Source organism: Phyllobates terribilis, unplaced genomic scaffold, assembly GCF_046119375.1.
Source record: "Phyllobates terribilis strain yellow unplaced genomic scaffold, ASM4611937v1 Scaffold_2__4_contigs__length_985480577, whole genome shotgun sequence".
Taxonomy (NCBI): Eukaryota; Metazoa; Chordata; class Amphibia; order Anura; family Dendrobatidae; genus Phyllobates; species Phyllobates terribilis.
Window position 1 is genome coordinate 741,321,409 of NW_027362762.1, and position 22,596 is coordinate 741,344,004.

At 44.5% G+C, this 22,596-nt stretch overlaps 1 protein-coding gene across 2 annotated transcripts; it reads right to left on the minus strand.

Moving 5' to 3' along the window:
* Positions 1 to 7,246: 7,246 nt before the first annotated feature.
* SLC19A2 (solute carrier family 19 member 2) lies at positions 7,247 to 21,905 on the minus strand. 2 transcript variants are annotated; one of them, XM_073667232.1, is made up of 6 exons: positions 21,570 to 21,905; positions 19,339 to 19,932; positions 12,611 to 12,842; positions 12,243 to 12,435; positions 11,116 to 11,257; positions 7,247 to 9,645 (listed from the first exon to the last, which is right to left on the minus strand). In XM_073667232.1, exons 1-6 carry the CDS (start codon positions 21,741 to 21,743, stop codon positions 9,523 to 9,525), a joined length of 1,458 nt encoding a protein of 485 aa, XP_073523333.1. In that variant the 5' UTR covers positions 21,744 to 21,905; the 3' UTR covers positions 7,247 to 9,522. The 2 variants fall into 2 exon arrangements, with proteins under 2 accessions (XP_073523333.1, XP_073523332.1); XM_073667231.1 differs by having other exon boundaries at positions 12,611 to 12,863.
* Positions 21,906 to 22,596: the final 691 nt, after the last annotated feature.

Here is a 22,596-nt window from a genome sequence, read left to right on the forward strand (position 1 = left end):
GGCCAAGCGGCAACAGGCTGTGCTAAAGATAACATGCCTAATGCTTAATTGACAAACCGCCCAGCACTGCAGAGTTGTTGAAAGCTGTAACAGCAGCCTGATCTGTGGCTCTCACCGCTGAACATACAGCCAGGCATGGTCGTGTGTGACAATGGGCGGAACCTGGTGACGGAGAAATGACAGCTGGGGTAGATACGGTTTCTCTCTATGCCAGTCCTTTCTCTGAGCTAAAGAATATGGCTGTGGTGAAATACAACTCCCACTGAGAATCTGTTTCAGATTGAAAAACATTGTGCCCTCCAGAGGATTTGATTCTGAGGGCTAACCTTTCTCACCCGCTCAAGAGCCCCATAGCAGCTGCAAAGTTAGCGCTATCATGAACTCTCCTGGAAGTAGAAGCCAAGGCACACCAGAGGATTCTCTGGTAGGACCGTCCAACCCTGCCGAGAAGCAGTCCTGGCTAAGAAAAGTGTGTGGGAAGGTTCCCGGACACTCTATGGCTGCTTTTTCACGGAGGAGGAAACACACGGAAACAAGGGGAGAACATAAAAAGTCCTTGCAGATGTTGTCCTTGCTGGGATTTGAACCCAGGATCCCAGCGCTGCAAGGATTCAGTGCTAACCACTAATCCAATGTGCTGCCGTTCACCCTCTAATATCTAACAGACTGGAGAAACTTGCACCTACTGCCACTCTATCTTCAGCTCCTTTGTGAGAAAATGTATTTGGGCAGCCACTCAATCTACCAAATAAAATTCCTGAGAAGGAAATTGGGGATGGCTTCGCTACTGGTACTGGGGGCAGTGCTAATACCATGGCGTCGTACCATAGTTTGCTGGAAATATTCCAGGCTGGTAGGAGGCAAGCAAATTCCCATAGAAAAGTACCAGCAGTAATGTTCAGGCCACATTTCAAGTGCAAGCAGCTTTACAGGACTTCCTGGGAGAAATGACACGCAGGGTAGATATGGTTTCCCTCTATGCTAGTCCTCTCACCGAGCTAAATACAACTCTCAGCAAAAAAAGTTGTGGACTGGCTCCGTACCGTCTCTGGCCACATTCACCTGTCCATGTGTTTGTGGTTAGGCGGTCCTTCCCAGTAAGTGCACTGGGGAGGGCAAGGGTAATGTTGTGGGACCCGTGCTTGAGGAAGGCGGAGGCGATACCGGGAAATATAGTGGCGGCTGGGGACCGAATATGGACACCCGGACGCCGCCGGCATGAGGTTGTGAAAAGCTTCTGCCTCCACGAGCTTAAAAGACCATATTTCAAGTGCAAAGAGCTGCCCAGAAATCTGGCAGTTTAGTGTTGCGGCCTGTGGGTGGGTGGCTGGCTGCATACTTGCACTTGCATTCCAAGTAACAGAAAACTAAGCAGATGGTGGCCTCTATCATCATCATGGCCTCACCTCGGCACTATGAACTCTCCTGAAGGAGAAGCCAGGGCAAGCCAAAGGAGTCTCCTGTTCTCTCGTGGGCCCGTCCAACCCTGCCGAAAAGCAGCCCTGGCTAAGAAAAGTGTGGGGGAAGGTTCCCGGACACTCTATGGCTGCTTTTTTAATGTGGATCGGCCATGGTTATGCATGTTATTTCTCAAAACGCATTACAGATCAGGCCATTGTCCAACTCTGTATTCAAGACATTAAATGCGCAAAGAAAGATGTGTGTGTGTCAAAGCACCACCGACAAGTGGGAGTTGATGTTGGACGGGCTGCCATTGCTTCTGCAACAAGCTCAATTACAGGACTTCCTGGGAGAAGTGACACGCAGCGTACATACGGTTTCCCTCTGTGCCATTCCTTTCACCGAGCTAAATACAACTCTTAGCAAAAAAAGTTGTGGACTGGCTCCGTACCGCCCCTGGCCACATTCACCTGTCCACGTGTTTGTGGTTAGGCGGTCCTTCCCAGTAAGTGCACTGGGGAGGGCACGGGTAATGTTGTGGGACCCGTGCTTGTGGAAGGCGGAGGCGATACCGGGAAATATTGTGGCGGCTGCGAACCGAGTATGGACACCTGGCCGCCGCCGGCATGAGGTTGTGAAAAGGTTCTGCCTCCACGAGCCTAAAAGGCCATATTTCAAGTGCAAGCAGCTGTCAAAAATTTGGCAGTATAATATTGCAGCCTGTGGGTGGGTGGGTGGCTGCCTGCATACTTGCGTTTGCATTCCAAGGAATGGGGTAGGGACAACTGAACGCTGCAGTGGGACAAGGACATGGACGGTAATTGTTGCAAGTCTGCAACGACAGGTGCATGGCGGGAGGCATCTTCGCATTCGCCAAGGATCACTTATGATGGGCACACTTTTAGGCAGTGACCTGCGTGTCAGAGATGCTTCCAGAGGTCTTCCCCATGCTGTTCCCATGTCTTTTCAGCACTGTATGCATGTGTCTGATGATGTGTCACACACCACATGGCCAGATAAGGTTGTAAAATGTTAAAATGACATTTCCCAGAGAATGCATTTGTCTTGGTTTAAAGCAATTCAAAAGTGCAAAAACGCATCAAAAACGCTACGTGTGAACATAGCCCATGTTGTGAAGGAGTATTTTTGTTTTTGGTTATTTATTTCACCTTATATACAAGTCATTACCCTGGAAAGGATGTTCCTTAACATATTTCCCAGGAAAATCCATTTTGGTTTAGTTTTTGTATGTTCTGTGAGTCCGTAAAAGTGGCGCAATACTCTGACCACATTGCTGACAGCAGTGATCTGGGAGATAGAGATGCTTCCAGGGGTCTTCCCCATGCTGTTCCCATCGATTTGGGCAATTTTTAGGCCCTCTGCAGACCGCCGGGGGGAGCCGCATGAAAAATGCTCGAGTTTCCCATAGACTTGCATTGGGCTCGTTGCTCGGGTCGAGCACCCGAGTATTCCAATTTGCTCGACCCGAGCAACGAGTACCCGAGCATTTTAGTGCTCGCTCATCACTACTCTTGATTGATCGAGTCTAGTGTAAGACCTAGAAAGATCTGAGTGGTCGATGGAGTTAATCTTGATTTGTCCATGTTGACAAGACATCCCAGGTTCCGCAGAATTTCGAGGACTTGTTAAATCTGTTCTGAACAATGCTGATCCGATCTTCCAACTATTAAAAAATTGTCCAGATATGGCACAATCAAAACTTTCTTTTCCCGAAGATGAGCCAATACCTCAGAGATTACCTTGCGGAAGATTTCAGTGGCGATCGCTATGCCAAATGGAAGAGCCTGATACTGAAAATGTCTGATTTTTGAATTCACCTGGAAGAGGCTGCAGATCTTGCTGCGAAAATAGTGGAATCCACAGCGGCGTCCGCCAGAAACGCTGCAGCGGCCGGTATGACAGGGACTTAGGCCAAGATCTCCTCCCTAGGAACCCTGTTTTTTAGCTGGTTAACCAGCTGATCTAGCCAGACCATTAGGGATCTGGTCGTACAAATGGACGCAATACCTGGTCCCAGTCCTCCTGCCGAGGACTCCCAGGTATTTTTGAGAAATTGGTCAGCTTTTTTGTCTAATGGGTCCTTCAGCGTACCCATATCCTCAAAAGGTAATGCATATCTTTTTGAAGTTTTTGCAACTGCGACATCTAATTTTGGAGCTTTATCCCAAGAGGAGCAAGAAGCTTCCTCAAAGGGATATTTGCGCTTCATAAAAGTTATTGGAGCGCCTTTCCTATCTGGTTTCTTACACTCTCTGGTTATGAGAGCCTGGATTCTTTCATCCAAGGGAAAGGGGCGTTGTTTTTTCTGCCCCAACCCCCCAAACATTAAATGCAACTTAGAAGCTTGCACCTTCTCTTCTTCAATACCCATTGTAAAACAGATCGCCTTGATAAGGTTTACCCACTTCCTCCACTGGAAAACAGTAGCGTTTACCGGAATCTTCGTTTGAAGAGGATGCCGAGGATGAACCCGAGGACCCACACTCTCCTTCTGATCTATCGGAATCCTCTAAGGGCTGGTGGGGCACTTTAGAAGAAGACGGCTGATTCCCCTGAGAAAATGTCTTGTCTTAAAGGTATTTTTTACTTCAGACCTAATTAGGGACTGCAGGCTAGAAGTAAAACCTGGCGACTCCTCCGTAATGGTTTGTTCTATACAGGCTCTGCATAATTTCTTAGTCCAGGTAACCGAGAGCTCACACTCACAGAGAAGACATTGTAAATGTCTAGATTTAGCCGATGATTTCCCAGTTTTTTTCTTAGTCTAAGGACCAAAGAAAAAAAATCAGGGAAAAACCAATTAATAAAATGACATTCTCAGAGTTCTCTCACCCATCAGATGTAAAGAGGTACCAGAGCTGGAGGAGGACCCTTGTCCTGGGACAAATCCCCTCTGGAAGCCTCATGGGAAGAATGACTGCCACTGCGGTGTGTCTTCTTCTGGGACCCCGTCTCTACTAGGGCCTCTGTGCCGCTCATGGTTGCTGAAATTGTCACTGGTGCAATAATACAGCAGCAGTTGGATGGAGCACTAAGGCAATACTCCATTCTCTCTTCCTGCCTTTTATTCAGGAAGTGCACCCTGCAGCCCGCCTCCCAGCTTGAACCCGGAAGTACAGGTGAGTCACCTGACCGGAGCACTCGTCATTGAGGACACCTCCTGATGTGCGCATGCCCGGGACACGGCGGCCCCAATCAGGAACGCCACGTGTGACGTCACAGGTCCGCCCCCAGAAGTCCAGCGCACTTGTCACCTGACCGTCCCTTACGGCCGGCCAGGCGCGTGCGCAGCCCTGGACACCCGGCAGACGCCCACCACAGCATGGCACCGCCGGGTAACTTCCTCATGAGGAACCGACAGCCTCCTCTGGCCAGGAGCCGCAACCTCGGTGTCTGGAGTCATGGGGCCTGATCCGGCCTACCCCGCACCCAAACAGGTACTTCTTAAAGCACAAAAAAAAAAAAAAAAGATAAATCTTCTGGAACCGCCATTCCTGAGGCTCCCCGTTCAAGGACAGACAACAGACTGACGTGGGGAGAGGAACCGCCCCCTTTTAAGCCTCATGGTTCCCGGTCCTTGGAGGGCGGATCCCGCTCTCGTTTGGTGCCGTCATGGACGACTGATGAAAATGTATATATTTTAAAACTTTTTTTTTTTTTTTAAAGCAAAATAAAATAAAAAAAAAAAAAGATGTATTTATCTGCAGTCATAGCGGTAATCTGGAGGTAGATAGTTTAAAATGTTCAGATGCAGGGAGAAAACAAAGATACGCTCCCTGCAGCTGCTTGCTTCCAGTCAAGTAAGCGGCGCCACGTCAGTAAACAGACAAGTGTAGTGAGTGTGCTGGCATCACTCCAACTGCTTCTAGACGGACATGCAGCTTGTGTGGGCACCATGTGAGCAGAGCATGTTGTCAGTCAAGGTACAGGGGAGCGACAACAGCACAATCCTTGCAGTGAGCAATGATTGTTACTGGCTCCTGTACCGCCCCGATGATGAAAGCGAGCAGCTACAGGGAAAATAAAACTTTTTCTCCTTACAACTACATGCTTAAAATGGTATTTAACTGCAGACTACCTCTTCGCCTGCAGATAAATAAATAGTGAGGTTTTTTTGCTTTAAAAAAAAAAAAAAAAAAGGGATATGAAGGGGAGGAAAAAAACAAACAAAAGTGGGAAGGAGTTAAAGTCACAGAGCTCTTCAGTAAGACCCATACTACTGCCAATGTTTGTCTATGGCGATAGTATGGCTGTGTACTTGATTTTACGCAGTTGTTTGCACTGGGTGTGACTGAAACACCAGAACTCAATAATTAGGAGGGGTGTCCAGATAATTATGGCTGTATTAGTGTATAATACACAGTACTTGAACAGTTCAAAGAAGGTGCAGCCTACACTTTCAAAGACCAGTAATTAAGGAGCAAATTTTGGGTATATATTACAAAGCTACAGGACCTCTAGTTGTTTGCCCAAACTGGAAAGCTTATGCCTTGAATGGGTTGTCCAGGCGTATCATATTGATCCAGTAGAAAAAAAAAACTCCTGATATTGATGCTCCTTGGGATAGGTCATCAATATCAGATTGGTAGGGGTTGACACCCAGCAAACAACTGTTTTCAGCTCTGCCAACAACCTAAAAGGATTTTTCCATAAACATATTCCTTGTAAGATATGTACAAACGATGTCTTGTTAAGGTGGATTCCACTTGGAATCTGCCTAAAAAAGTATTGCAAAAATGACAATACACAGCAATTTAAAAACGACATTGCTGTGCACATATTCAGTCCTTTCTGACTTCTTTTAACTGCTTCAAGGTTCGAAAACCGTGATGACGTTAAAAGAAGAATGTCCATTCTTTGGGCAGCTTGGTTTGGAAGCAGGGTAGGAGTTGATAAGCCAAACCTCAGACTCCGACTCCACAGCACGGCCTCACTACTGAGCATGTACATAAAGTGCAGCACAGATTCATCTCAACTAAAAGCCTAAATCCTTAGGAACAGCACAGACATTTATAGGACACTCTATAAACTTTCCCAAATTCTTATGAAAACCTTTACAGCACATCCTGCATTGTACTATGAACCCAGTTATTATATATTTTAGGAGTTTGTCCATTTAATACAGACTCCACAGCCCTGGTTGGAAGACTAGAGAAAAGACAACAGACTGAACAGTAGACACAGTTGAAGGCTTCTATCACACATTCATGTATTTTAATGGACAGCACATGGATTAAACACTGATGGCATCCACATCCAATACATTACTAACCCATTCATAGATGTGAGTTTAGGATGGAAATCAGACCAAACCCGGACATATCTTTTATTCTTCAGACAATAAGACTTTTGGCTCTTTTGCAGGTGCATGAGACCTAATTAATTACATGGCAAGTATAAATTATTCCAGGGGAAAAAAAAAAAAAAAAGTTCACGTATGGAAAAATAAATAAAATTGCAAAGCTTCTCCTAACCATTGCAATGTTAATCATGGATAGCACACTGATTTTGTTATGTGACTTGGATCAAAAATCAGACATTTCTGTGATTTTTTTTTTTTTTGCATTGCAGACACAGTGCTCAAGACAAACAAAAAACCAGAAATATGAACAGCGCCATATATTATAATGGGCACACATTATATCAGTAAAAAAAAAAAAATAAAAAAAAAATATCACACGTGAAAAACCAACGTCTGAATGAGGCATAAGACATGCACATGTTGTTTTACCATAGAAACATAAATCAGATTCTTTATGTATGTAGCGATTATATGTGTCTCCTTTCAATGCCACGAACTGCTCCTTTAATTTCCAAATACCAATTCAGTGAAAAATAAATTTGTTTTATTTGGTTGAAAATCTGCAACAAGATCAGTCAATTAAATATGATAAAAACAAATGCCGTATATACAAATACACAATTTTTCAAATATATTTGGATAAAATAAATGCACAAAACATTTCTACATGGCAAACAATGGTTTTGATTGCATGACATTGTAGAGGAGCTTAGATTTTTCAGTAGTACTAAGACACTTGTAGAGCAGTCTACAGCTAAGTAAATGCTGAGTGCTCTGCATCCCGTAGACTCGTTGAGCCAGATTGTGGGTCTTGATAGCACTTTTTTTTTAGAAGATACTAGTGCAAAGAACTTGTGTAGTAACTCTTACTTTTTCCCAGGGAGCATTTTATGTATGGAGCTTAGCCCTTTTTCAGGAGGTAGAAAAATGTACTTGTACGCAGGATATCTACTGATGGGTCGGACATTATCCCATGCCACCTAATAAAATGCCTAGAAACATGGCTAGGGATATCGGACTATGGGTGAATTGGAGTGCAGGATGTGTCAGCAACCCAGCAAATATTCCATCCAACAGGTGAAGAACAAAAGTGTGCTAAAATGGTTTGCACCTTCAATGACATGACAGTTAAGTAGACTGATTTCAACCTGCTAATATCTTTCCCGCGGTGGCAGATTTACGTTTTTGTGCTGCCATTTTTCCTCCCCTTCTTCCAAGAGACATATGTTTTATATTTCCATCGAAACAGCCACAGGATGGCTGTTTTTTTTCAAAAAGATGTGTATTTTTGAACACCATCATTCATTTTACCAAATAATGTACTTAAGAACAGAGCGAAAAATTCTATGGGGTAAAATGGTGGTGGGGGGTGGGGGGAGTAGCATTGTTTTTCATGCCGTCATTGTGCAAAAAATGGTAATTTGATTGTCCAGGTCTGTATACGCAAGCATATATTTTATATATAGAATTTTGAAATTGGTTTGAGTTGCCGTTATTTTAAAGACATTTTTATGCAAAGTTCCTTGTTTTTTGTGTGCTGAACGGTAGAATGTATTTTTACTATTTTGGGGTACATATGACTAATGTCAGACTGAAGAACATTGAGCCCACCAGTGGCTTTGATTCTGAGGGTCCACCTTTCTCCCCCACTCAAGAGCCCCAGAGCAGCTGCAAGGTTTGCACTATGAACTCTCCTAAAGGAGAAGGCAGGGCCCACCGGAGGATGCTCCGGTTCTCTGGGGGGGGGCTTGTCCAACCCTGCATATGACTTTGTTTGATTTCTATTTTAGTTTTTTTGGTGGAGCAAGGTGATTAAAGTTGCTTCTTTTATTTCAGACTCTTGATTTTTTTTCTTATAGCATTTACTGTATTAGGTCAAATACCATACTTACAGTAGACTATAAGTGTGTGCGTCTTATAGTCTGGAGGCAGCTTCCTGTGATGGAGGAGAACGCAAACACGCGTCCTCCCCGATCACAGAGAGAGCTCCCTCTCCTCCTCCTCCTGTCTGACACTGATCTACGTGATCGGTGCAGAGCAGAAGAGAAAGCTACTGGGACCTGAATGAAGGCTGCACGAGCTGAGCAGCTGAAAGACCTACAACCCATTAAGTCAGGGACCTTTCAGATCGGCTTCTTTTGTGGTGTTTAAAGCAGCTTGTGGCCAGCTGCTTGTGGCATCCTGTCTTTTACAACCCCCCCCCCCCCTCAACATAACAGAAGGTCATGTCTGGCCAGACATTTACAGTATTAATGCATGGAAGCATATGAACAATAAGACAATCCCTTTAAAGGCAATGTGAAAAGTCAGCAATATAATACTTCATTGTGCATCAATGTCAGATACATGCCATACAAGTATAAAAACAAATATATTCTATGAATATAAAGTCTATCTGTAAAAAAGGAAATATTTATTGTTAATCAGTCTGGCCCCAAAAATAGTGGCCATGGAGTTAATCTACCTAAATGATCAAAATCGGCGACTTCAAATGTCTCGGCCAACGTCAAAAGGTAAAGACCCAGCTCCACCCAGTTACAATAGTGTCAGATTTTTTGTGCGCTTTGAGATAACGTTCATCCTGACAGAACATCCAGATACCCAGGACATGAGTGCAGCTGGTAAACTAAGAGCACTCATGAGATATAACATACACTGACATGTAGACAATCCGCGAACATGTACAACCATTTACATTGCAGTTAATAAATACAGCAGGGCACGTGCTGGTATAAGGTGCTGTATACCGGAGACAGCTCTTTCCCAGCGATACACTGTACTGTACTTAGATACATCTTTCAGGTCCCTGAAGAATTCAGTTTAGCCTGTGCTCGTTGTCGACAATTTTTCACAATGTGGTAGACAGCGCTCACAAAGAATATTATTGCAATGACTGCAAAATACCCAGCGTAAATTTTAAACTGCAAAAAAGAAGAATATATTAATTGTTTAGAGCTGAAAAAAAAAAAATTGCAAATTTATTTGACAGTAATGCTCCCTATAACAGCAGTCTGTGTAGTGTGGATCACCCCCTATTATAATAGTCTGGGGGTGATCCAGACTACACGGCCAGACTGCTGTTATAGGGGGTGATCCAGACTACACGGCCAGACTGCTGTTATAGGGGGCGATCCAGACTACACGACCAGACTGCTGTTATAGGGGGCGATCCAGACTACACGGCCAGACTGCTGTTATAGGGGGCGATCCAGACTGCTGTTATAGGGGGCGATCCAGACTGCTGTTATAGGGGGCGATCCAGACTGCTGTTATAGGGGGCGATCCAGACTGCTGTTATAGGGGGCGATCCAGACTGCTGTTATAGGGGGCGATCCAGACTGCTGTTATAGGGGGCGATCCAGACTGCTGTTATAGGGGGCGATCCAGACTACACAGCCAGACTGCTGTTATAGGGGTTGATCCAGACTGCTGTTATAGAGGGTGATCCAGACTACACAGCCAGGCTGCTGTTATAGGGGGTGATCCAGACTGCTGTTATAGGGGGCGATCCAGACTGCTGTTATAGGGGGCGATCCAGACTGCTGTTATAGGGGGCGATCCAGACTGCTGTTATAGGGGGCGATCCAGACTGCTGTTATAGGGGGCGATCCAGACTGCTGTTATAGGGGGCGATCCAGACTGCTGTTATAGGGGGCGATCCAGACTGCTGTTATAGGGGGCGATCCAGACTGCTGTTATAGGGGGCGATCCAGACTGCTGTTATAGGGGGCGATCCAGACTACACAGCCAGACTGCTGTTATAGGGGGTGATCCAGACTGCTGTTATAGGGGGTGATCCAGACTACACAGCCAGGCTGCTGTTATAGGGGGTGATCCAGACTACACAGCCAGACTGCTGTTATAGGGGGTGATCCAGACTGCTGTTATAGGGGGTGATCCAGACTACACAGCCAGACTGCTGTTATAGGGAGTGATCCAGACTACACAGCTAGAATGCTGCTATAGGGGGTGATCCAGACTGCTGTTATAGGGGGTGATCCAGACTACACAGCCAGACTGCTGTTATAGGGAGTGATCCAGACTACACAGCTAGAATGCTGCTATAGGGGGTGATCCAGACTACACAGCCAGACTGCTGTTATAGGGGGTGATCCAGACTGCTGTTATAGGGGGCGATCCAGACTACACGGCCAGACTGCTGTTATAGGAGGTGATCCAGACTACACAGCCAGAATGCTGCTATAGAATAGACAGCTCTCTGCCAGTACAAGTTCATCAGTTTGTATCCCCACGAACATTGCACTAGTAATCTGGTTAATAACGTCTTAGATTACAAAGACAGAAATTCACTGCTCGCTACGACATGAGTTAACAATTAAGATTATGAACAGAAACTTCACTTTCATTAGAACAGAGAGACAAGGGCCTACCTGTGTAAATAAGTCTAGGCCGAGGACGCTGGAATCCACAACTATCACAGTCATCACAGTTTGTAATACTAAGGCGGTAAAAGTGTTAACTCCAAAAACAAGGGCATAGCACTCCATGCTTAGATTAGCAGCAATCTGAAATCTTCAGAAAGACATATTGTTAGTCCTTACAGCAAGGCTGATAGATATGATTGTGCAGAGAAGAGAAGGATTTGATGATATCTAAGTGCAGTTATGTCAGTAATAACATGGTGTTCATGCCAAGGATCAGATGAGTTTATGAAGGTCACTTCTAACACTACTGTAGGACTCTCCAAAAACTGTGTCAAGGAGTCTCTGATCGCACCTGCATCAATAAATCTACCACAATTTTCTCTCTAAGGGACCTATTTACATTAGACGTGAGGCACTAAAGAAACAGTCGTTTAATAGCGGTTTACACTGATAGACCACTCTTCAGTACACTGAACGATCAGTGATCTTATTGTTAAGTGCGTGTAGGCTGCCAAACGACGATGTTTTTGTGCAGCACAAACAATCATTTCACCCGATGAACAAACATTTTGCTCATTTGTCAAGTGAACGGCAGCCTGTGTACACGGCAAGATGATCAGGAGAGTTACTTAGAAAGATCTTCACGATAATCTTGCAGTATAAACATATCTTAAGTGAGATAAAGCTGGCTAGTCATGTGATGGAGGACACCGAGCGATCGTTGTAGTGTGCTGCAACACACAGGATTGATCCCGTCAAGACAATCCTCTTCCAAAGGTTTTGTTTGGAAAAGTTCTCTGTTGCATCATGTTATTCTCATTTTTGGCGGTAAAACACTGTTCCTATGCAGAGCTGTATTACACTAATCTGAAGGCCACCTACCAAATTAGCAGCTCTTCAAGGTCTGAAAAAGTCATGTTTTTCAGGATCCTACAAGTCTATGTATAATAAGGGCTGAAATTATTAATCATCCCAAGGTTCGCTCACTCCTAGACTGAGCCACCCTACGAGTGTAAGGACCCTACCAACCACCACCCTGGTCCTCAGTTCCTTGACATCCAATAAGTAGGATGTAGGAGAAGGCTTGTCACATGACAGATCTATAGACTAGGATGTCAGCAGGAATCACTTACGTTGCTATTGTGATGAGGATCATATAGATAGTTCTGAAGAGAACATACATGGCGTAGCAAACCCAGAGGTTTCCGATGATGTCCATGATATATACAGTAACCGCAATAATCATAGCAAAGACAGCCAGCAGCAGCTCGCCCCAAGTGGACCATGAAATGTTAATATAGCCAACAATGAAGACGGCAACCGCACCTATAAAGACAGATTAAGAAGAAAAAAAAAAAAAAGATTTGAATGGTAATGATGAAAACCAAGTCAGGTAGCTACAATAGAAATGTCGCTGAGTCACCACAACCCAGCTCCTTCCAAATTCCTCTGTAAATATGTGCAGTCATGACCTCAAGGAGCTTGACCTTAAATCAATTACCTAGGAGTGTGGACACCGCTTCAACGCTGCCATTGTAAATCTCTGAATGGGAAGACAGAGCGACCTTTTCCCATAATCCTTGAGAATAGTTCACCACTTGGAAATATCCGCATGTAGACAAAGCCCACCAGACCGACCAGATGAGGAGGGTCCGGGACGAGTAGCAGTGTAAGAAGTCCTTCCACAATGTTCTAAGCACAGTCTGTAAAGTAACGCTCTTCTTCTCTGTGAACTGTGAAATGAGAACAGTGTCCTAAATCAGGAAAAGACACAAACAAGGTAACGCATGCACGGACGCTCGCTCGGCTGGAACTGCTGAAGAAGTGAATGGAGAGAGCCACAAACACATGCAATATCTATTCATTCTTCGTCTGGATGTGGCAGCGGCTCACCAGATGTTAGGATACCCCTGATCTGGATACAGGAGTGGCTCCAACATTTATTACATATAAAAGGGTACATCTTGTGAATCTGCCAGGGGGTAGGGAGAGGGTTGGTGGTGAATACCTCGTTAAGCAATGCTGGAGCTGATGTTAATAAGTGAACAGCATATAAGTGTAACTGTAAAATGTATATATTACAGGCGCTGCATAGTGTCGCTGATCAGTGGGGACACAAGCCACGAGATGTGTGAACAGAGCAGTGTACGAATTCAATAGTAAGGCTATGGGTCCATAGTGAATGTGCCGATCCATAAACTTACTATTCAGCCCATACAACGCTCTGTGTGCAGCTCATGTAGGAGCTGTGGACTTCAGAGATGTGTTTTGACCGATCGATGGGGGTCTTAGGACCTGGACCCCTTCCAAGCAGCAACACTAAGCAGCACCTACAATATAAAGAAAACTTTAAAAGTCAGTGTTAGGTTATGACCCCACTATCAGTATTCAGTCAGTATTTTTTCTCAGGAGTGGGAGCCAAAACCGGGTGAGGAACAATCAGAGAAAAGGTATAATAGAAGGTAACGTATAGGTAAGGTAAAGGTATAATATAAACAATTACACCAATTCTGCATTGATCACCCACTCCTGGGAAAAAATACTGACCGAATGATAGTGGGGCCATGGCCTAAAGTTGTAAGTCATATCTAATCACAAGTCTTTATTATGAATATTCTACCGTATGAAGCACTGTGTGTCCATAGTTACAGACTACAAAGCAAGCTTGGACCTGCAGCTATGCAAGACATCCCTCACATACTTGTCATGCCACATTTCCTCTTTAGTAGCCACCTAGCCTAACTCAATATTTACAGGTGCATCTCACTAAATTAGAATATCATCAAAAAGTTAATTTATTTCAGTTCTTCAAAACAAAAAGTGAAACTCATATTATATAGAGTCATTACAAACAGAGTGATCTATTCCAAGTGTTTATTTCTGGTAATGTTGATGATTATGGCTTACAGCCAATGAAAACACAAGAGTCATTATCTCCGTAAATTAGAATAATTAACAAAAAACACCTGCAAAGGCTTCCGAAGCGTTTAAAAAAAAGGTCCCTTAGTCTGTTTCAGTAGGCTCCACACTCATGGGGAAGACTGCTGACTTGACAGATGTCCAGAAGGCAGTCATTGACACACTCCACAAGGAGGGTAAGCCACAAAAGGTCATTGCTAAAGAAGCTGGCTGTTCAGAGTGCTGTATCCAAGCATATTAATGGAAAGTTAAGTGGAAGGAAAAAGTGTGGTAGAAAAAGGAGCACAAGCAACCGGGATAACCGCTGCCTTGAAAGGATTGTTAAGAAAAGGCCATTCAAAAATCTGAAGGAGATTTACAAGGAGTGGACTGCTACTGGAGTCATTGGTTCAAGAGCCACCACACACAGACGTATCCAGGACATGGGCTACAAGTGTCGCATTCCTTGTGTCAAGCCACTCATGACCAACAGACAACGCCAGAAGCATCTTACCTGGGCCAAGGAGAAAAAGTCCTGGACTGTTGCTCAGTGATCCAAGGTGTTGTTTTCAGATGAAAGTAAATTTTGCATTTCATTAGGAAATCAAAGTCCCAGAGTCTGGAGGAAGAGTGGAGAGGCTCACAATCCAAGCTGCTTGAGGTCTAGTGTGAAGTTTCCACAATCAGTGATGGTTTGGGGAGCCATGTCATCTGCTGGTGTAGGTCCACTGTGTTTTATCAAGACCAAAGTCAGCGCAGCCGTCTACCATGAAATTTTAGAGCACTTCATGCTTCCCTCTGAACACAGGCTTTTTGGAGATGGAAATGTCATTCTCCACCTGTCCACACTGCCAAAAGTACCAATACCTGGTTTAAAAACAACAGTATGGCTATGTGCCCACGATGCAGAAATGCTCCGGATTTTTCCTGAGCGTTTCTGCATCTCCCTGGCAGAAAAAACGCATGGGGATTGTACATGCGTTTTCCTGCCAGGGACATGCAGATGTGAAGCGTTCTTCACATGCATTTCCGCATGCGGGTTGACAAGCGCTTTTAGCATTACTTGGAAAGTGCTTGTCAACTTATTTATATAGTGTGACCCCAAAGAATGGTTAAAAATAAATCTATACTTACCTTCCGATGGCCCCCGGAGTCTTGCTTCGCTCCGTTCTGGCTGCCGGCAGATCGCGGTACACTGAGGGACCTGCCGTCACATGACTATGACGTCAGCGCAGGTCCTTCAGTCCATCGCGAGCTGCCGGCATGGGAGGACGAGCGCAGCGGGGGCCGTCGGAAGGTAAATATAACATTTATTTTTTATTTTATTCTTTTTTTTCACAGGTTCTATGGTACCCGGGTCCAGAGGAGAGTCTCCTGTCCTCCACACCCGGGTACCATGCGCACATTGGAACGCATGGAATGTGCATCTACATATGCAGTGATGCGGAATCCATGCGGTCCAATGCAAGTCAATGGCGGCTAAAATGCAGCGCTTCCGCAAAATTAATGGACATGCTGCGTTTTTTTCAGCAATGATAATCCGCAGCAGAAATTTCCGCAGCATGTGCACAGCACATGCGGATTATCATTGGGGAACATGGCAGGCCTTCTACCATGCATTTTTTAAGCGTTTCTGCCGCTGCGGAAATGCTTAAAAAAATGCACCGTGGGCACACAGCCTATCACTGTGCTTGATTGGCCAGCAAACTCGCCTGACCTTAATCCCATAGAGAATCTATGGGGTATTGTCAAGAGGAAGATGAGAGACACCAGACCCAACAATGCAGACGAGCTGAAGGCTGCTATCAAAGCAACTTGGGCTTCCATAACACCTCAGCAGTGCCACAGGCTGATCGCCTCCATGTCACGCCGCATTGATGAAGTAATTGATGCAAAAGGAGCCCTGACCAAGTACTGAGTGCATTTACTGAACATACATTTCAGTAGGCCAACATTTCAGATTTTAAAATCATTTTTCAAGCTGTTGTTATAAAGTATTCTAATTTACTAAGATAATGACTTTTGTGTTTTCATTGGCTGTAAGCCATAATCATCAACATTAACAGAAATAAACACTTGAAATATATATTATATAGAGTCATTACAGAGTGATCTGAGTTTCACTTTTTGTATTGAAGAACTGAAATAAATCAACTTTTGGATGATATTCTAATTTAGTGAGATACACCTGTATGATTAACAGAGGAGGCAGCCATTTTTGAGAGGAACAATTTAAAAGGACAGTCAGGACAGAATGACTTTTGAAACCAAGTACAGGCGCTCGGTGCTTCATGGCGGGGCCAAACATTTACATACAACTTCTCATGTGCTTGGTTTCCATCCATCTCTGCCCTTCTCTGGCTCTATGAAGCCAGAGCAGTCACAGATGGGGTGGAGATTGAGGAAAAACAAGCTGTTGTGAAGGTGTATGTAAATGATTGCCCCCGCTGTGAAGCACCGAGGGCCTGTACTTGGTTTGAACAGTCTGTGCTGACTGAGTTCCTTTAATAATGACGTCAGTAGCTGGAGGTACAACTATCAGACTAAATACTCTCGCACACAGGAAAAAAAGAAGCTGTGGCAAAGAACGCTGGAGCGTTCGAAATGCGTTGCATCGTCTGTCTACCCCCCACATTCTATTAAACGCATGTTTTAATTTGAAGCTGGACACCCCTTTTTCCTGGACACTATCACGTCTGGTCAGGATGATCTCCGTGCTCATGAACCACAACAGGTGAGCTGGCTTAGTTTCTCCATCTCATGCACACAGGCTGCCTTTACATCGGTCACATCACACACTGTTCATGGGCATCTGAACACAAATGTCATTTGGAAACTGGAAAATTCCCTGGCGACAGATCGGATTACACACATTCCAGAGATGATTAAATCCATCAAATTCACAGCATTTACATTACTGTGGATTATCAAAGTGCAAAGTACTGCGATTTGGCCTGGATGGTTGTGTGGATATGTCTATTATCTTAACATTACGGGGGTCACCTGAAATCCACATTTTTTCTCCTAAAAGGTAAAAATAATGGAACAAAAGAAGAAGAATCAACACAATATCATTCTAGTCATAAAGGAATCAGCTTCTTTGTTGTTTCCACTTACGATCTCTCGATGCAAGTTGGTACAGTGGCTTTAAAGTTATAAAAAGTTATGTAAATCTCTGTGGAGATAACATCTGCGTGATAGCGTGGCAAATCAGGGACCTTCATGGATGGAGACGATTTTTTGGCACAAGCAAGCTGGAACCCCGAACACGAATTTGAAATGCCGAACAAATTCGCTCAACACTAATCTCAAGTCCTCAGCTCAAGGCTGAATGTATAACTGAAGGCAGTGAAAGAGGCTTGGGGGAGGGGAGTTTAGAGACTTACAGTTACAGCATATACTAGTGATCAGCTATAATTATTGATTAGTTGGATATGACTGATGGTAACTCTACAATCACTACAATAGAATACGGCTGTAGTGGTTTCATTAGATTTTTACCACTACTGACTCGTGATGTTATTCAGCCTCATCTCTATTCTTCAGCACAGTCATGTGTGGAAACCCCTTTATCTACTCCTGGACTGCCCATATCTGACAACCGTTCGGGAGGTCCACATTCTACCCCGCAGTGACGTGCTAACGAGTAACTGCACTATATGGTGTAGCTGGAGGAGTAGGGAGACTGCTGTCAGACACGGCCAGACTCCCCATAGAGAAAAAAAACCAGGCAATGTGAACTGAGGTCTAAGATGGTAGACATGCAAGAAATAGGAGCATGTTCACACTAGCAAAAAAGAAACAAAACCTACAAAAGACAAAAATATATCTCATACCCTACCATCATTATATATAAATGTAAAGCAAAGTTGCATAATAAATATAGGGTACTTAGTGAACTATTTTTGATCAAAAAAAGTATACAAGCCGTCCCACCAGGTTTTGTTTCTTTTTTGCTAGTGTGAACATGCTCCTATTTCTTGCATTTCTTGTTTTTTTGTCTTGTTTGCATTCTGTGCAATTTAAGGGTGTGGCATGCCCTTTGTTGAGCTGATTGGTATATATGTAGCTTACCACGGGCCTGGGTGGTCTGGAGTTGGGACCCGGTCCTATTTGTCTACCCTTTTATATGCATTATTTCAACTTTGATATACAGTAAGGTTTTTAATATAGGCAGTATAGGTACCGTCCCAATTTAGGGTCACCTTGCCGCTGGTGGGACGGCTTGTATACTTTTTTTGATCAAAAATAGTTCACTAAGTACCCTATATTTATTATGCAACTTTGCTTTACATTTATATATAATGATGGTAGGGTATGAGATATATTTTTGTCTTTTGTAGGTTTTGTTTCTTTTTTGCTAGTGTCCCCATAGAGAAGTCAGAGACAGTTTGTTACCTTCTCTGCCTTCCCTATCGCAGTATATAGGAAGCGCTGTTAGTTATGATCACTGGGTATAGGAAGAGAGCAGGAGCTGCTGTGCCCTAGGAAAGTGTTCCCCAACTCCAGTCCTCAAGGCCCACCAACAGGTCATGTTTTCAGGATTTCCTTACTATTACACAGGTGATGGAATTCTCACCTGGGCAATAAGGAAATCCTGAAAACATGACCTGTTGGTGGGCCTTGAGGACTGGAGTTGGGGGAACACTGCCCTAGGAGACCCAGTCAGCTCTGCTATGCAGCCAGGAGGCTGAACGTCCTCTGTAACTTGGGCTAATATACCAACCCCACTTACAGGGAAAAATCTGATAAAAAATAATAATATTTAAATGTTCAAGGTTGAGCTATTTTATGACCATATGGGGAGCACAATGTGTGAAATAAATAAAAAAAGAAAATACATATAAATAATTGTTAAGGAAAGGGGGAATAGATTTTAAAAAATATATTTAAAAAGAGGTCTTTTGAGGTTATATAAAAAAAAAGTGAGAAAAAGACATATGAAAAGTTAAAAACTAGGCCACACATTTCACAAAAAAATAAAATAAAATGCAAAAATCATGAATATTCAAACGAGAAATAAACGTGCAGCTCTATAAACCAGGGGAAAAATGGCCCAGTCATGAACTGGTTAATCAGTCCTTACTCTTCAAAGCTTTTTGCTTGACTGCTTAGTACCAGGTGGGCATTTACTTTAGTGCATACTTCCTATTCATGAAGGGCATGGTGGGTGATGGGCTCAGCTGGAAAGTGGCCGGCACATTCTGTGTTTTGCTATGAGGCCCTAGGACTTCTGTATCCGCCCCTTCATCAGAGCTGTGACTCGTGGGACGCTGCGCTTCTCCATCATATTACAATTCTATCAATGTACAAATGATAATTAGTCATTACCTGGCACTTATCATCGTGAGCATCAGTATTGAGGGGTATGTGAGCTTCATTCTCCTCGGCAGCACACTCCACGTCACCATTTTGTTGGCTTCCTTTCTTTTCATAGTCGACTCTCTTGCTTTCTTTGCCATCAATTAAGTTTTGGTGGAAAAATAGACTTTTCCTTGGCATTGGTAAAAACCATGCGGTAGAAAATGCAATGGATACACTGATTAAGGAGATGACATTTAGGCTGAACAGTGACCAGTGGGCCACCGACACCAGAACCTGCCCGGTAACAGAACCTACCGTGAAGCCGGTTAATGTGGCTGTACGGCAGTAGCTGGTCACCTTCTGGTAGACCCTAGGCTCTACCATGCTGTAAATATAAGAATAATAGGCAATCTCTGTTGCTGTGGAAATACCATAGAAGAATTCAAGGAACTGGACAGCCAGAGTCCCCTGAGCGTAGAGGAGCATGAACCAGGTGATGATCAGACTGAGCCCCTGCAGGACAATCACAGGCTTGTATCGGAGATAGTCCGTAGCGATGAAGACGGGGAACAGCAGGAGCAGGTACGAATACGTCCAAACCGGATAAATCTCATTAAACACCTGGAAATTTAAAAAAAGAAACTTTCACATAAAAATCTAAATGGTCATTTTATGAGATAATTTAGTGTAAATTGTAAGATTAGTAGTCCCTGGCCATAAGGCGGCAGAAGGGTGCACGATTCCTTATAATACTCACCTCTGTTGGTGCAAAGCTTTTTTTTTTTTGGGGGGGGGGGGGGGGACGATGACGACACCTTCATATCAATATCTTATTGAATACTATGAGCCATGTCTTCAAAACAAGTGTAACAATACTCTTGCTATGTTGTGGGGGGATGCAGCCGCATGCTGGGTGGGGTCCAAATACCATACAACACCGAGCATGTAATGAGCAAAGCTATTTAATTAATGGATCCCACTGTATAGTATTAGCCATTAGCTGGCAGCTTGATGGTTGCATCTCTACATGCCCAATATAAATCGGGGGGAGGGGCGGAAGCCTGTGTGACCCCTTACAGCTGACCACAGGTGACTCGGCTTGTGACATCCAGGAGAGTTTCCTACTGCAGTTTCCTGCACACAAGTCACATGGAGGCAATGACCCAGCGGAGACGTTCTGCACAACCAGACGTTTCTGTGACATGGAGTCACCACATCACACTGACTCAACAATGCCAGATGAGGAAAGGAGCAGTCCGGCCACAAGAGGAAAGCCAGAAACATCTTGTTTTCTCCATGGTAACACAGAACTATTACCACACTGACACACACACACAGTACAACACTGCCCCACCCCACACAGAAATAAAGGGCTCGCTCACACTGGTGTATAACACGGCCTAGAGGTATCTGATGTTTTATCGGATAGCACTCGGCCCAATGTTATACTATGAAGAATTGGGAGACCTGCAACTTTTTTCTCATGCTGATGTGACATAAGAAATAAAATAAAAATAAAATAGCAGCATACTGGACTGCACTCAGATGACATTTGAGTGCAATCTGATTTCCGCACTCACAGAATGGAGAAATTTGGTTCTCCATCTTCTCTGAGAGAACCGGATCACACTCTGATAGTGTGTGATCGCAGTGTCATTACCATAGTCGAGCTGATTCTCTCAGAAAAGACCACACTGGTGTGACCCCGGCCTAAGACTACATCTGGGAGGAGACGGTACAGAGGACTGGTCAGAGTGCTGTGTTCCTGCTCGTCTCCTGATCTGATGAACAGGGCAGGAATCCTGAGTCACTGAAGTCCAGACTCCACCATCAATGATCAATGGTGACACCAAACATTTGGGCTCAGAGGAACATGATGGCCGCCAATGTTTATAAGGACACTATGGGCTGCTGCACTCTATGGGGGGCAGTCACTAGCGGGCACTGTGTATGGTGGTAATATTTTCTAGTTGACTTGGTACATTGGGGCATTTGGTATAATGGGAACCCCTCACTGGCTTACAACAAGTGTGGGGCCAGTCTTCCCTGGCACATGCTGTGTACATGGGCTCCTCTCTGTATATAAGGGAAATGGCTCCCTAGCTACCATTGCCTACAGGGTGCCCCTCTCTGCCCCCCCCCCCCCCCCAAACACCACACAGCAGGGGGCGCCCCTCTCTGCCCCCCGCACACACCACATGCTCTGGGGTCTGTATCACGACATGACACGATACCGGGGAGGATGAGCCGGCACCCACCTGCCTGTCTGTGAGGTTCTTGTCCGGCCCCAGCAGATATGGGGTAAGAAAGGGCTCCGAGGGTCTGAGGTTGGAGAAGAAGCCGTTAGTGCACAGGATACATGTGGGCAGCACCCAGCCTCCCCAGGGCAGCCGCAGAGCCTTCCTGCCGGGCACTGCCTCCCGCAGCTCCATGCCGGGCACACAGGAGGGCTCAGCACAGACTGGCGGGGAAGGCGGGCACTGGCCGCGGTGCAGGTGACTCCGAAGCAGCGGGCACAGATGTGGTTACAACCGGCACAAGGTCACTGCCCACCGGCCTCATGTTTGCCTGTCAATAGGGTGACGCCGGGGGAGTGTTCCTAGGGCGGGAAGCCATTGGCTGCGGGAGAATCACGTGTCCCTGTGTCACTTTTATTGTGCTAACGGTTTAGTGACCTAGTACATGTGGTGACTGTGCACGTGATCAGCACATGCGGCATAGACTGTATATATATATATATATATATATACACACACATACATATATATATATATATATATATGCTGTATATGTGACTGCAGGGAGGACAGAGCATTGCTGGGAGGTGGGGCGCATGTCCACCTGTAAAGCAGGTGACATTTTGCATTATAATGAGCTATTGCACTAATCACATGGCGGCCCCAATACACACATGTACACTTAGATCTATATACAGTTGAACTCAGAAGTTTACATACACTATAAACAAAGACACGTGGATGGTTTTCTCACTATCTGACATGAAATCAGAATAAACCTTTCCCATTTTAGGACAATTAGGATTACCATAATTTTTAATATTTGACAAATGCCAGAATAATGAGAGAGAGAGAGAGAGAGAGAGAATGTTTTAAGGCATTTTTATTACTTACTGCAAAGTCAACAGTTTACATACACTAAGATTACTATGCCTTTAAACAATTCTGACTGCCCATATGATGATGGCATGTGTTTGGAAACTTCTGATTTTTGGCAACATCTGAATTAATTAGAGACACACCTGTGGATGTATTTTAATGCACACCA